Source organism: Gopherus evgoodei, chromosome 3 (assembly GCF_007399415.2).
Source record: "Gopherus evgoodei ecotype Sinaloan lineage chromosome 3, rGopEvg1_v1.p, whole genome shotgun sequence".
Classification (NCBI taxonomy): Eukaryota; Metazoa; Chordata; order Testudines; family Testudinidae; genus Gopherus; species Gopherus evgoodei.
Window position 1 is genome coordinate 38,852,351 of NC_044324.1, and position 12,308 is coordinate 38,864,658.

Consider the following 12,308-nt stretch of genomic DNA (forward strand, 5'->3'; position numbering starts at 1 on the left):
ATTTCCACCCGTGTTTTATCCCCTCTTGCTGTTCCTATGACTTTTGAGCTCCTTCTACTATAGATCATAATTTGTGAAGCTGGCGTAACTCCACTGAATTTCGAGTCACCTCGAATCAACGCTGCTATAAATGACAGCAGATTTTGGCCTATTGCCTTTGGAAAAGCTTTATTTTCACTCTCTGGCTTTTGAAGTTTGTATAATTATGCCGCAAGAAGGCATTTCTTGCTGTTGTGATGGGCTAGTGTTCCTGGAGGCATATTTGTTTTGTTTTTTTATAAAAGGTGTATCCCACCTGTCCAGCACTAACTGGCTCCTGCCCCAGTGAACTCTGTTGGCTAAACTAAAAAGGTGATGTGTTGCGCTGTTCCCAGCACTCCCTGCATGAATGTAGACAAGCCACTGTCATACAGGCACACATGCCATTTTGATAGTTTAGTCTCCTGAGGGCTGAAATACTTTGGTTTAATTCTGGCTGTTGGGTTGGTTTGGGGCTGGCTGGATGGTATTTTGTCAATTGTTGTTTACAGGAAATCAGACTAGATGATGTGGTGACCCCTTCTGGCCTTAAACTCTAAGAATTCAGAAAGTCTGGGCCATATTTCCATCAATCACACAATCTAGCTGAAATCAGTGGGATTGCATGGGTGTAACTGAAGGGAGAATTTGAGCTAGTATGATTGAGGGGGCTGAAAATGAGAGTAGGAAGCAGGAGCTCAAGTGTTATAGTATTGATGCTGAGTTGCTCTGTGGCCTTGGGCAAATCCTTAATTTTGAGGTGTTCCTTTCTCCCACTGTGAAGTGGGGATAATATTTATCTCAGACAGTGTCAGGAGGATTAATTAGCTGGTGTCTATGCATGACATCCTAACGTACAAGAACTCTTTAGTGTACAAAAATATGACTCCATTTTGCAAGATGCAATAGTCTTTGAAAGGCTGAAGGACTCCTAACCTGAGTTTAAGAAAGAAATGCATTATCCTGATCATCAGAACATAAATGTTTGTAACAAATATTGCACAGCCAACTCATTCTCACATCTGTCTGTTGTGCATGAAGAGCTGTTAGAAGAGGAGAGGAAAAGGGCAAAACAAGGAAATAAAAGAAGAAAATGGGTTAAACCTGTTGTTATCTAAGTCATAGGGATATCGTGACCGAGCTACGAGGTTGTTACTTGAGAAATCCCTCGTAACCTGATCACTGTATCCCTACAACCAGACCGAGAGACCCATCATTAGCATTAACACACTCAAGTGCATGCTTGTCAAAACACAGCAACAATCAATACTCAACATACTCTTTAGACACTTCATTTTATTCTTCAGTCCTGAAACATAATAAGTGGGATTATTAAACTCTCAGAGTTCGACTCATCAGATGCAAATCTTATTATATGCAAGAGGAGCTTTTCTAAAAGAGGAAGCCCTACACTATTCCTACAGGGTTTGGAAAGAAAATAGTGCAAATAGTCAAAATTGTTTAAAATTGGAACACACAGACTATGACTGCTAATGTCACACTCTGCCATCTAAGGATTTCTCGCTCCAGGTCTGTGGTAGCATTCCGAACCCTAGGAAAACACGAGGAGAACAGACATTTCTAAACAGCTGAGACACTCATAGGCTAATGATATGAGCACAAGACTTGGAGCTAGAAGCTCTTAAATGTTAATTCCAGTTTTGGCATAGACTCTCACTGGGGCCTTGGGGATGGCCTGTAACCTTAATTTCTCCTTCTGTAAAATGTGAATGATGTTTACCACAGGGGTACAATGAGGAGTGGTCACTGTAATATTTGTAAAGTGCTTTGAGAACGAAGAGCAGTCTACAGAGTTCAAATGCTGCTGGCAATGGCAGAATAGCACAGGGAAAATTGAAGGGAACACACTCCAAACAGGACCAGCATGTGTGTGTATCCAGCTACTACACAGCCACTGACTGCCACACTGGAGTTGGCAGGGGTGGCTCCAGGCACCAGCACTCCAAGCGCATGCTTGGGGCGGCAAGTTGTGGCGGCGCTCTGCCAGTCGCCGCTAGGGCAGCAGGCAGGGTGCCTTCCGCGGTATGCCTGCGGAAAGTCCACTGGTCCCGCGGCTTCGGTGGACCTCCCGCAGGCATGCCTGCAGAGGTTCCGCTGATCCCGCGGGACCAGCGGACCCTTCGTGCTTGGGGCGGCAAAATGTCTAGAGCCGCCCCTGGGAGTTGGTCCTGCCCTGTAATTGGCAGACTAGTGCCCTGGCCACACACTGTGTCCTCAAGAGAACATAGGCAGCCCATCTCAAAACACTTCCAGCACTGTAGTGAGATCATGCCCTGGAAAAAGCCCCTCATTTGCTCTTTCTTCTTATACAGAATAAAGCAGGATTTTTGCTCTATGCATCAAGCAGGAACATCATTTTTCTAAGTGCTTGGTATAGAAAACTGCTTAAAGTTATGCTTACCACTGAAGTATTGTGACTACTGTATTATGCAAATACGTCTGCTGTCCTGCTGCCCAGAATTGGCACTTAATGTCCATTAGATGAAGCGACTCTTAATGAGTGGCTCTGAGGCAGACTGACATGTCCACTTATGATGTCAGGTAGGTAAAGCTGTAGTTACCAGAGAGTTCCTCTTCTCTCAGTATTGTAGTGGAGAATGAGCCATACATGCCTTTGCTAACTGATGTCACAAACTAGCATTCCAGTCTGATAGTCAATCAGAGCAGATTAAGCCTTAATGGTCCATATATTTTCAAAACCACGCAGTCCGTGGAGGGTCGTGAGTCGGTCACGCAATGACAGACAATGACGCCTACCTTTTCTAGTCCCCTCCCAGGTTGATAAACGTTTTTTCTTGAATGAAAAATGGACATTGGACAATGGAAAGGGGAAGTGAAACTGAAATAAACTGGAAAAAGCTTGTACTAACATCAGTGGAAGGACGACTAGGCTTAAGATCTGTTTTTGAAAACAGTATGACAAAATTTCCTGTATCTTCCCCCCGCAAAAAAGACAGATGTCTTAATCCTATTTGTTCAAATTCTAACTTAAATATAGAAAGCATCAATGAATTAAAAACATTCATATTCACAGCACCTACCTCCATTGGCCAGAAGATTCTCCTGGACTTTATCTTTTGAGTCCTCCATAACTTCTCCTATGTACTGTGCTATTTTCTTTATTACACTTAGGTGTAACAAGAGAAGCTTTTGTTAGTGACAGAATCTAATTGAAGATAAAACAGTTACAACAATTATCTTATTAACAAGGAGGTACTGGTTCAACCTATTTCTGAAGCAAGGCTTTTAATTTGTAATTCAAATGATGATGAACAAAAGGCTTATGGCATACTGCATAACTACACTGCTTATTTCTAAATACACTGTACTTCGTAAATATTCTCTAGTCTAGGCTGTAACCTGGTCCCATTCAAACTATGGGAATCTTGCAATTAATTTCTTTGGGATTAGGATTTGACCTCATGTGCATCTCCTACACTTCATAACATCTATGCACAAAGACTTAATCCTAGAAAAATGTATGTGTGCATAAAATTCCAAGGATGATCAAGGGATTGTCTTCTAAATATTGAGTATTCCGGAATGCTCAAGTGGTTGAAATTAAAAAAAGTAATGCAAATGTGCAACTAGAACAAAAATAAATCAGTTTCATAGGATGCTAAATCAATTTCTGTAGTTAATTAAGATTTAAAAAACTTCCTAAGGACAAAACCAAAATCCTACTGTACGGCAAAGGTGCACCCCCTGTGTATTGTTCCACAGAGGGAAGGGCCTAACTGCCCCTCTCCTGCAGAAATATCCATGGGAGGTAGCTGGGGGAGTGCAGGTTCCTCTGACAGAGTTTCCTCCAAATTCTACTTCTGCTGGGAATTCCTCCTTACCCCTTCAGAAAAAGCTGCAAGTCCAGACTCCTAAACTGGCAGGTTCCACAAGATATGAAGGGATCTGGAGATTGACTGCCTACTAAGAGCCATCTATGCTGAGCCCTTGTGCCTGTGATCCAGTTCCTTGAACCCCCTACTGTCTTCTCTGGTTCACTAGCAGCACAGCTATTTCTTCCAGTCTAGGCTTTTTCCCTGTGGCTCCTTGAGAGAGATGGCAGCACTTGGCTCCTCACCACTCCTTCACTGGGCTGTACTAACAAGCATCGATGTCATACTCTCCTGCCAAGGAGAAAACTGAAGCAAAATATGCTTCAATTAAGCCTCTTATTTGAGTAATAAGAATCAGAACTGTGAACTGTGTTCTGTCCAAATAACCATCTTGTAGTCTATTATAATGGTCTAGTACAGTGGTTCTCAAACTGGGTCGGGACCCCTTTTTAATGGGGTCACTAGGGCTGACGTTAGACTTGCTGGGGCCCAGGACTGAAGCTGAAGCTCGAGCCCCGCTGCCCGGGGCCAAAGCTGAAGCCTGAGGGCTTCAGCTCTAGGTGGTGGGGCTAAAATTACAGGCCTCCTGCAATCTAGAAGAATCAAATATATTGCATGTGAAAGCAGTTTGCAATGTCATCACCTAAAGAAAACTATCCAGCACTGGATGTGTAGGCAACAATGCACTGAACAGCAGTTAGTAGATAGACCCAGAGGATACTAATGGAAAGGTTAGAGCAGTGGTAATGGTATGTGATCTGCAGCTCCTTTTCAATTGACATGTGGATGAAATATTTTGAGAATGGAACAGTGCAGAGGGGTGCAGGGAAGATAGGGGATGGGGATGGAACAGGACAGGGGTCAATGTCAGCATCTCTCTCAGGAACCAATTCTGCAAAGGTATTGAACACTCTCAACAGCCTTTGAAACCAGTGAATGTGAATGTGTTCAGCACCTTGTAGGATCAGGCCCTTACAGAGTGGTCCATGGAACAAAAGTGCTGGTGAATCTCTGAGTAAAGGCACGTATGAAGAGTGAGCAATCAGAAAGCATCAGAGCCTAACGCTGCCTTACAGTGACCTGGAAAAACACTCTGTCTTGCTGTGTAAATAAATAATAAAAGTATGCGGAAACAAGAGACCCTGAAAACTCTTGCCCCTTCTCTGCTGTCCTAGTGAGAAGTAGTGCTGACAGGTTTGAGCCGCCTAGCTTTAACCAGCATTTCTTGCATTTGTTTATCTAACAACAGTTCAGCAGGGAGCTCCTTTCAATGAGCAGGAAAGTAAATGTCCAGTTCATTTGCATCGCCTGTCACTAATAACCAACTGTATGTGGTTATTCTTGTTTACTTCTACTGAGGCATGTGTGTTTGGTACATTAACCCTTGGATTACACAATCTATTCTCAAAAACCTACCGGACTATTTATATAGTGTATAAAACATATGCTTTTTTTTTTTTTTTTTTGGTATTTCACTGTGCTAAGGCCTTAACACAATTGTATCGACTGATATCTTTCTCTGCTCATCCTTTGCTTTGATATTGTATATATTTGTCTTATATTTAAACTAGTTTAATTCCTCAGTATTACTTAGCAGCACTGAGCAGAGCTTTACAAAGCAAATATGCTGAGGCCCTGCCTCAAAGACCTTATAATATAAGGGCCTGATCCTGATCCCTTTGCTGATGTTACTTCACACATGGGACTGGTGAAGTCAATGGGGCCATTTGTGGAGTCAGGTGCTACGTGATAAGGGATCAGAATCTGATACGAAGTTAAGACAAGGAAAACACAAGGAGATGACAAACGAAGGGAAGGTCTGAGGGAGGGATGAAGACACCTTGTATTTCTACACACACTGAAATAATTCAGTGCATAGTCCAAGCTTTAGGGGCTTGATTTTTAACGAGGACTGAGCACTCACTGTAGTTAATGGGAGCTATGCATACTCAGCACCTCTGAAAATCAGGACCTAAGTGCTTTTGACAAACATTCAGACTAAAATCATGCAGTAGCTTGACACTGGCTCACTTAGATAACGGGTACCCTACTGTTACAGCTGGTGACTACAAAGTGAAAACCATCTTCTTCATTTCTTGCCACTCTTTACCCCACACCACTGTGGACACTGACTGCTGTGACTAGGTTTTCAAAGAGTCTGGGAAGAAAATCTGACTCCCTCTGCCACTACAGGAACGGAGGAGGTGAGGACTGATCATTGAACTAAGCATTGAATAGCTCTGTTTTGCTAAGAGGCTGGAGAAGCAGCCATAAGAAGTGCAATTGAATGTACACCATATAATGATTAAAAGCAATGGTCCATTCAGCTCTGCTATAACTCCCTCGAAGTTGAGAATTACACCAGGAGTCAGTTTGCTCTAATGGGTTTAATCCTGATTTAGCCATCTGATGTAGTTGTAAGAAGCCCTCATACCCCCTCACAGCTAGCCCTGCACACAGCTTCAGCTGCTGGACAAAATCCCTTCAGGTACCTGGGCTAGGAAAACAGCCTGAAGAGGGTTAGCATGACTAGCCCTTAAGCGAGCATGTGCACATTCCACTGCCACAACCATGACTATGAGCAATGTATGCTGCCAAAAAAAGAGGAGCAAAGAGCACCCAAAAGCAGGTTGTGTTGGCTCAGCATGTGAAGTCTTGCCCTGTGCTACAGAGTGCCTTGTAACCAGGCAACGTCTTTGTTCCCTTCATGATGCATGCAGCCCTCTGTGCGCAGGTGTGATTTGGCCCAAAGATCAGACCGTAGAGCTGTCACTCATTCACTCAGGTGAGTCCCAGTGAGCTCAGTGTGGCTCTTTGCTTGCGTACCTGTTGCTTCTCAGCAGGAATAAGGGCTCAACAATCTGGCCCGATGTTGGCATGGCGGGAGTTGAGGAATGTGAATTGGGCTCCTGGAGAACTCAAACTTCTTGCTTAGACAAACATTCCCCTGAAAAATCCTGCCTCTTATTGAGGAGGGAATGGAGTCTTTTGAGAAATCCTTTATAGGACAGTGGGGGCTTTTTGCTCTGCAAATCCTGCTGTATTCATTGGAGTTCCTGTTTTTAAAAACCTCCTACATTTCTCATTGGAGCTTCCTTCCTAGTACTATCGCCTTACTCAGGATTACCTTTCAAACAAACTCTGCACAAGGACCCCCATCCTGCGGCTCTTACTTGGACAAAACTGCCACTGACTTCCGTGGGCCTGTTGGTTAAGGAATGTAGAATCTGGCCCCTTATTTGTGGTGACCCGCTATAGGCTAGCCAAGGGTTAAGCCAAACCTATCAACTTTAGTTGAGTTCTAGAACCAGGTTTAGACAAGTCAGGGGTAGATGAACACAAGGACACTGTGTCCTGTGAAAACAATGTCTGTTTCTCATTTGTATGCAGTAAATAACATCTATTTTACCTTTCAGCAAAGCTATCAAGTTTTCCCAACTCATCTGAGAGACCAACAAGAGCATCCAATGTCCCCACCTGTACAAAGGACCATAAATAAGTTAAATGTACACAAGCCTGTGCAAGGCATATGCTTTCAAAGCTTTATCAGCACTGACTTTTCTTGAGCAATTATAAAATCAGCAAACTTGGTAGAACTTTATTTGCTTAATGGAAAATGGCAGCAGGGGCTCTTTTTAGATTTTGGAACTAAAAAGCCCATTTAGATAAATGGAAAAAATGCACACATTAGTCTCATGATCATGCACTGATGTCCTCCTTCCTATTTTTGATTCCTGAATCATCACATAGAATAGACTGGATATTTCACTAAGAAAATACTGTATTTTCATAAGCATTTAAGAGACTAACACATACACATAGGAACAAACTTAGTGTGGGAGGAAGAACAGTATTTATACTAAAGAAATGCTTTTGAGCAATGTTTGTCTGTTTTCTTTGCTATTACTGAAGATCGTATCTTCCTCCAAGCCCAGCTTCTCCTTTTTGTATGATTCTGCACGACAGTCATAATCGTATGTTTATGACATCAGAGCCTGTTGCTGAATCTATTATTGTAATGTTGCCAATTCATCATGATGGACTTTACTGTAGGGTCATATCAAGAGAGAAGAAGGGTTGAGTGGAAGCAAATTCTACACAGTGTAATTAGCAAAAATATGGTAATAAAAGGAATAGGGCTACATCTTCAGTTGATGTAAATCAGCATAGCTCCCCTGGCTTCAAAGGAGATCTATTAACTTACACCAACTAATCTCCTTTGATGCCAAGGGAGCTATGCTAATTTATGACAACTGAAGATGTGGCTCATAGTAGGCAACTATGTATTTGGAAAGCTGGCCTCAATTTGAACGTCCTGCGTTTTCGTTTTGGTGTTTTAACAGCCAGAAAGCCAGACTCCAATCTCCATTACATCAGTAGAAATCCGCAGTAACTCAATTTATAGATGGTTAGTGGTTCCTCTGGATTTAGGGCTGGATTCCCAGACGTTCTGAGATTCTCCTTCAAAATGCTGCACATCATCAACTTGGATTGCTCCCTCAAAAAATCTGTTCCTAAATCTAGTGTAACTCCATTGACTTTGATGGAACTGCTCTAATTGAGATCAAAATAAGACTCGGAGCTTTAAAAATAAAGATTAATAATGGGCTGAAATCTGAAGTGTAATCATCTATCTATCTAAGAGAGATTCAGTCCATTATCATATCTGAATGTGCACACCTTGCTGTACAACTCTTAGTTTCCTCAGAGCAACATTTGTCATACAGACTGTCTATTTTCTTCATCAAGTTTCTCATTAGCACACTTCTGGGTACCCATATATCTAACTACTTCCATTGTGTTAGTGAGCCTGTTGTGCGTAATAGTATACTACCTTGAAGAGCATGGGTAAATGGTGAGCAGAGTGCAACAGAGATCAACCAGCGTGTGTAGAGTTTTAACTGGCTAGCCACCCCTGGCATGCATCACTCCTTGCAGATATCCTCTCAGTAAAGTAAAATGTGTGCAGGCAACCTCAGAAGACCCATTCTTTTTTCTCTCCTGATCATCTCTGTCTCAAATCCATTTTCATTGGACTCCCTGCCTAATTCTCTTCATTTCCCAACATATGTACCCCCATAAAGAAAAAGAAAGATTTCTCTGTTTGTGTTCTTTATGCCACCCAAACCCTGTCCTCTCTTTCTGCTTTTACCTTGAGGTCTGGGATGAGGAATTTATTGTTGCTGGACAAGTTGGCTTTGGATGTCACTGTGTTCATCCTCTCCAGGGCTTGCAGATTTACTTTATCCCCCGGTGCAGAAATTAACCAGAACTCCGACATGCTTTTTATCTTTCTCTTCACTCCTGATCATTATAGCCACAAATAACAAGTCAAGCAAAGGTCATTGTTTTAAATGTATTTACCCTGTGAACTGAATCCAGGTAGAATGAAGCACTATATAGACAGATTATCCAAACTAACTTTATAAATAAGTTAAAGAACATTGTAGCTCCCTCAGTTTGAAACCTAAATTGAATGTGACCTTCTTCTGAACATTATGAAAAGGCAGCAGAAGTTCCTCCTCTCCCAGAGTTGTTTCATCTGGTTTCTGGAGACGAATCTCCATGATAGCACACCCTCCTCTATCAGATTTAAGGCTCTGACCCTGCTCCCACTGCAGTCAATGGGAAAACTCCCACTGGCTGCAGCATCTCTGAGGCAGGGAAGGAAGAGTGAGCCTTTCGTAGGTTGCAAAAAATCCAAATGTAATATGTGTTTCTGTTTGTTAAACACAATCTCTTAAAAAACTTTAATACAATGGTGGTTGTGTACAAAAGGAAAAGTAGATTGTAAAATAAGCTTTGTGTGTTTTCAGGCAGTCAGAAAATGCTACTGCCATGGTGATCAATTTCCACAATTATATTATTTATGTACAGAGAAGGAAGATGGGGGAAACCATCCTAAATGGTCTCAAATCCACAGCGTAAAGAACACGTCAGTAAATACAATATATTTAGCAACTGATAATGCAAACTGCAGAAAAAATAGGGAGGAGAAGGAGAAAGTACATTATTAAACAGTTCAGAGTAAAGGAACAGCTGGGGCAGATGGGAAGAGAATTTCCCTCTCTGTCACACAGAGATTGCTGATTTTTGTCATCTTCTTCATAAAAATACCTTAAAAGAACCTTCAAATAACATCTCCTGCAGTGGAATTAATGATTTAGATTTCTTTGCCCATGTTCGCAGGTTGTCCTAGGAGGGACATAACTAGTTTGATCATTTAGGGCTTAATCATGAATTATTTGTGCGCACACACACAGCTCCTTGGGAGTTTGGGGAGCACAAGAATTGCAGAATCAGACGTTAGAGTATAAACTCCTTGAGGCACAGCCAACATTTACTTATATGTTCTGTACAGCGCTTAGAACATTGTGGTAATTACTAATAAAACATAACTGTTGTAATTTGCCTCACATTTAGGATTCTGAGACAAGGCACTAGAGAGACTCTGTTACACAACACACTAAATCACTTTAAAATGACATAAAAGACTCAGGGCATAAATCGTTTCCCCAGCTCACTATAGTTCAGTTGCTTTGTTTCTCTTACCTTGTGCTGGATGGAAGTTTTCATTCCATGAGAGAAGAGACGTTGATGCTCTGAGCCCCTGCTGGTGAGAACGATGGCTTGTTCTGAACTAGCTGTGCAGTGCAGCTTGCGAGGGAGTGAAGAATTTCAGGCGTAGTGTCAGACACTGCTTCCTGCAACTGAGTATGCCCCAGTGATCTGCATGCTCTATAACATCCTCTGAAGGCACTGCGCTAGCTGTACCTTTCTTTGCTATCAGAACGGGAAGGGAAGGATGGGCAGAACTTATGCAGGAAGGATAAACTGGTGCAAGAAGGGGATGGAGGACAGACGGGCAGAACTGGGGACCTGATGAAAGAGCTGAGTCCCTGGAAAAGTGGCAGAAGGGAAAACCACACGAAAGGAGACTTGATTCAGTGAAATATTTTACACATACAAAATTCCAGAATTTTTCATAATTCTCATATGTTTTTGGTATTTAAAAGAATTCCTTGTCAGCTTCTGTAGCTGCAATGTGTCTATATATAACCTCATGGCAAATCACAAATTCCTTATCTGCTGTTCTGATTGCCCGCGTACTACTCCATTCCTTGGTCTCTCTCCACTCTTAATATAGTTTTCACTCCTGAAGTGCGTTTATTTAAAAAATGGTATTTTTATGACTTACTGTCCTGAACTAAGGTAAATAATGTGCTAACATTGTGCTACTTATTATTCAAATAGCAAATAACCACAGATATTAATAACATGCTAGTAGCTAAGCACTTGTATCTTTGTGTTTTTTTTAATTTTAATAATTCCTATGTTCTGACTTTGTAATTTTATAACTTTTTTTCTACATTTATTTATTTCTATTCTACAGCACAAGTTTATTTTTTGCTGGGTTTCCTGCATTTCTGTCATGATTTTTTTTCATTCCCTTTGGTCCACTTGTGAAGATTGCCTTTCTTAACTGTTATTTTGCCTTTCTCTTACCTGTTTTTTCACATTAGCACTTGTGTGTAGAATTTATTCTTCAAATATTCAGTAAGAGCACTACACTATCATATCTGAGGAACTGTCCCAGGCTGAAGTGTCAATAGAGGAGTTTCCGGAACAAATTGATAAATTAAACAGTAATAAAAGTCACCAGGACCAGATGGTATTCACCCAAGTTCTGAAGGAACTCAAATTCGAAATCGCTGCACTAGTAATATGTAACCTGTTGCTATGTGATATGTAACCTGTTGCTTAAATCAGTCTCCAATACCAAATGACTTGTGGATACCTAATGTAATGTCATTTTTTTAAAAATGCTCCAGAGGTGATCCTGGCAATTACAGGCCAGTAAACCTAACTTCAATATCAGGCAAATTGGTTGAAACTATAGTAAAGAATAGAATTATCAGACACATAGATGAACACGATATGTTGGGGAACAGTCACTGTGGCTTTTGAAAAGGGAAATCATGCCCCACCAATCTGTTAGAAGTCTTTGAGGGCTTAACAAACATGGACAAGAGTGATCCAATGGATATGGTGTACTTGGACTTTCAGAAAGCCTTTGACAAAGTCCTTTCACCAAGGGCTTTAAGCAAAGTAAGCACTCATGGATAATAGGGAAAATCCTCCCATGGACAGGTAACTGGTTAAAAGATAAGAAACAAAGGGTAAGAATAAATTATCAGTTTTCACAATGGAGCGAGGTAAATAGCGGGGTTCCCTCAAGGATCCATACTGGGACCAGTGCTGTTCAACATATTCATAAATGATCTGGGAAAAGGGCTAAACAGTGAGGTGGCAAAGTTTACAGATGACACAAAATTACTCAAGATGTGTCCAAAACTGACTGAGAAGAGTTACAGAGTGATCTCATAAAACTGGGTGACTGGACAACAGAATGGCAGATTAAATTCAATGTTGATA

General features: G+C 41.5%; 1 protein-coding gene across 2 annotated transcripts in view; it reads right to left on the reverse strand.

The window, feature by feature from the left end:
* The window catches only part of ATP6V1C2 (ATPase H+ transporting V1 subunit C2), a 29,002-nt gene extending 18,397 nt beyond the window's left edge, over positions 1 to 10,605 (reverse strand). The window contains exons 1-5 of one of the 2 annotated variants that reach the window (XM_030558438.1): positions 10,425 to 10,605; positions 9,025 to 9,176; positions 7,282 to 7,349; positions 3,081 to 3,166; positions 1,298 to 1,327 (exon numbers count right to left, since the gene is read on the reverse strand). In XM_030558438.1, the coding sequence (XP_030414298.1) occupies positions 1,298 to 1,327; positions 3,081 to 3,166; positions 7,282 to 7,349; positions 9,025 to 9,153 (313 nt within the window). In that variant the 5' untranslated portion in view covers positions 9,154 to 9,176; positions 10,425 to 10,605. The remainder of the gene's footprint in view (positions 1 to 1,297; positions 1,328 to 3,080; positions 3,167 to 7,281; positions 7,350 to 9,024; positions 9,177 to 10,424) is intronic. The other variant, XM_030558439.1, reaches the window with a different exon arrangement.
* Between the last annotated feature and the right edge of the window lie 1,703 nt (positions 10,606 to 12,308).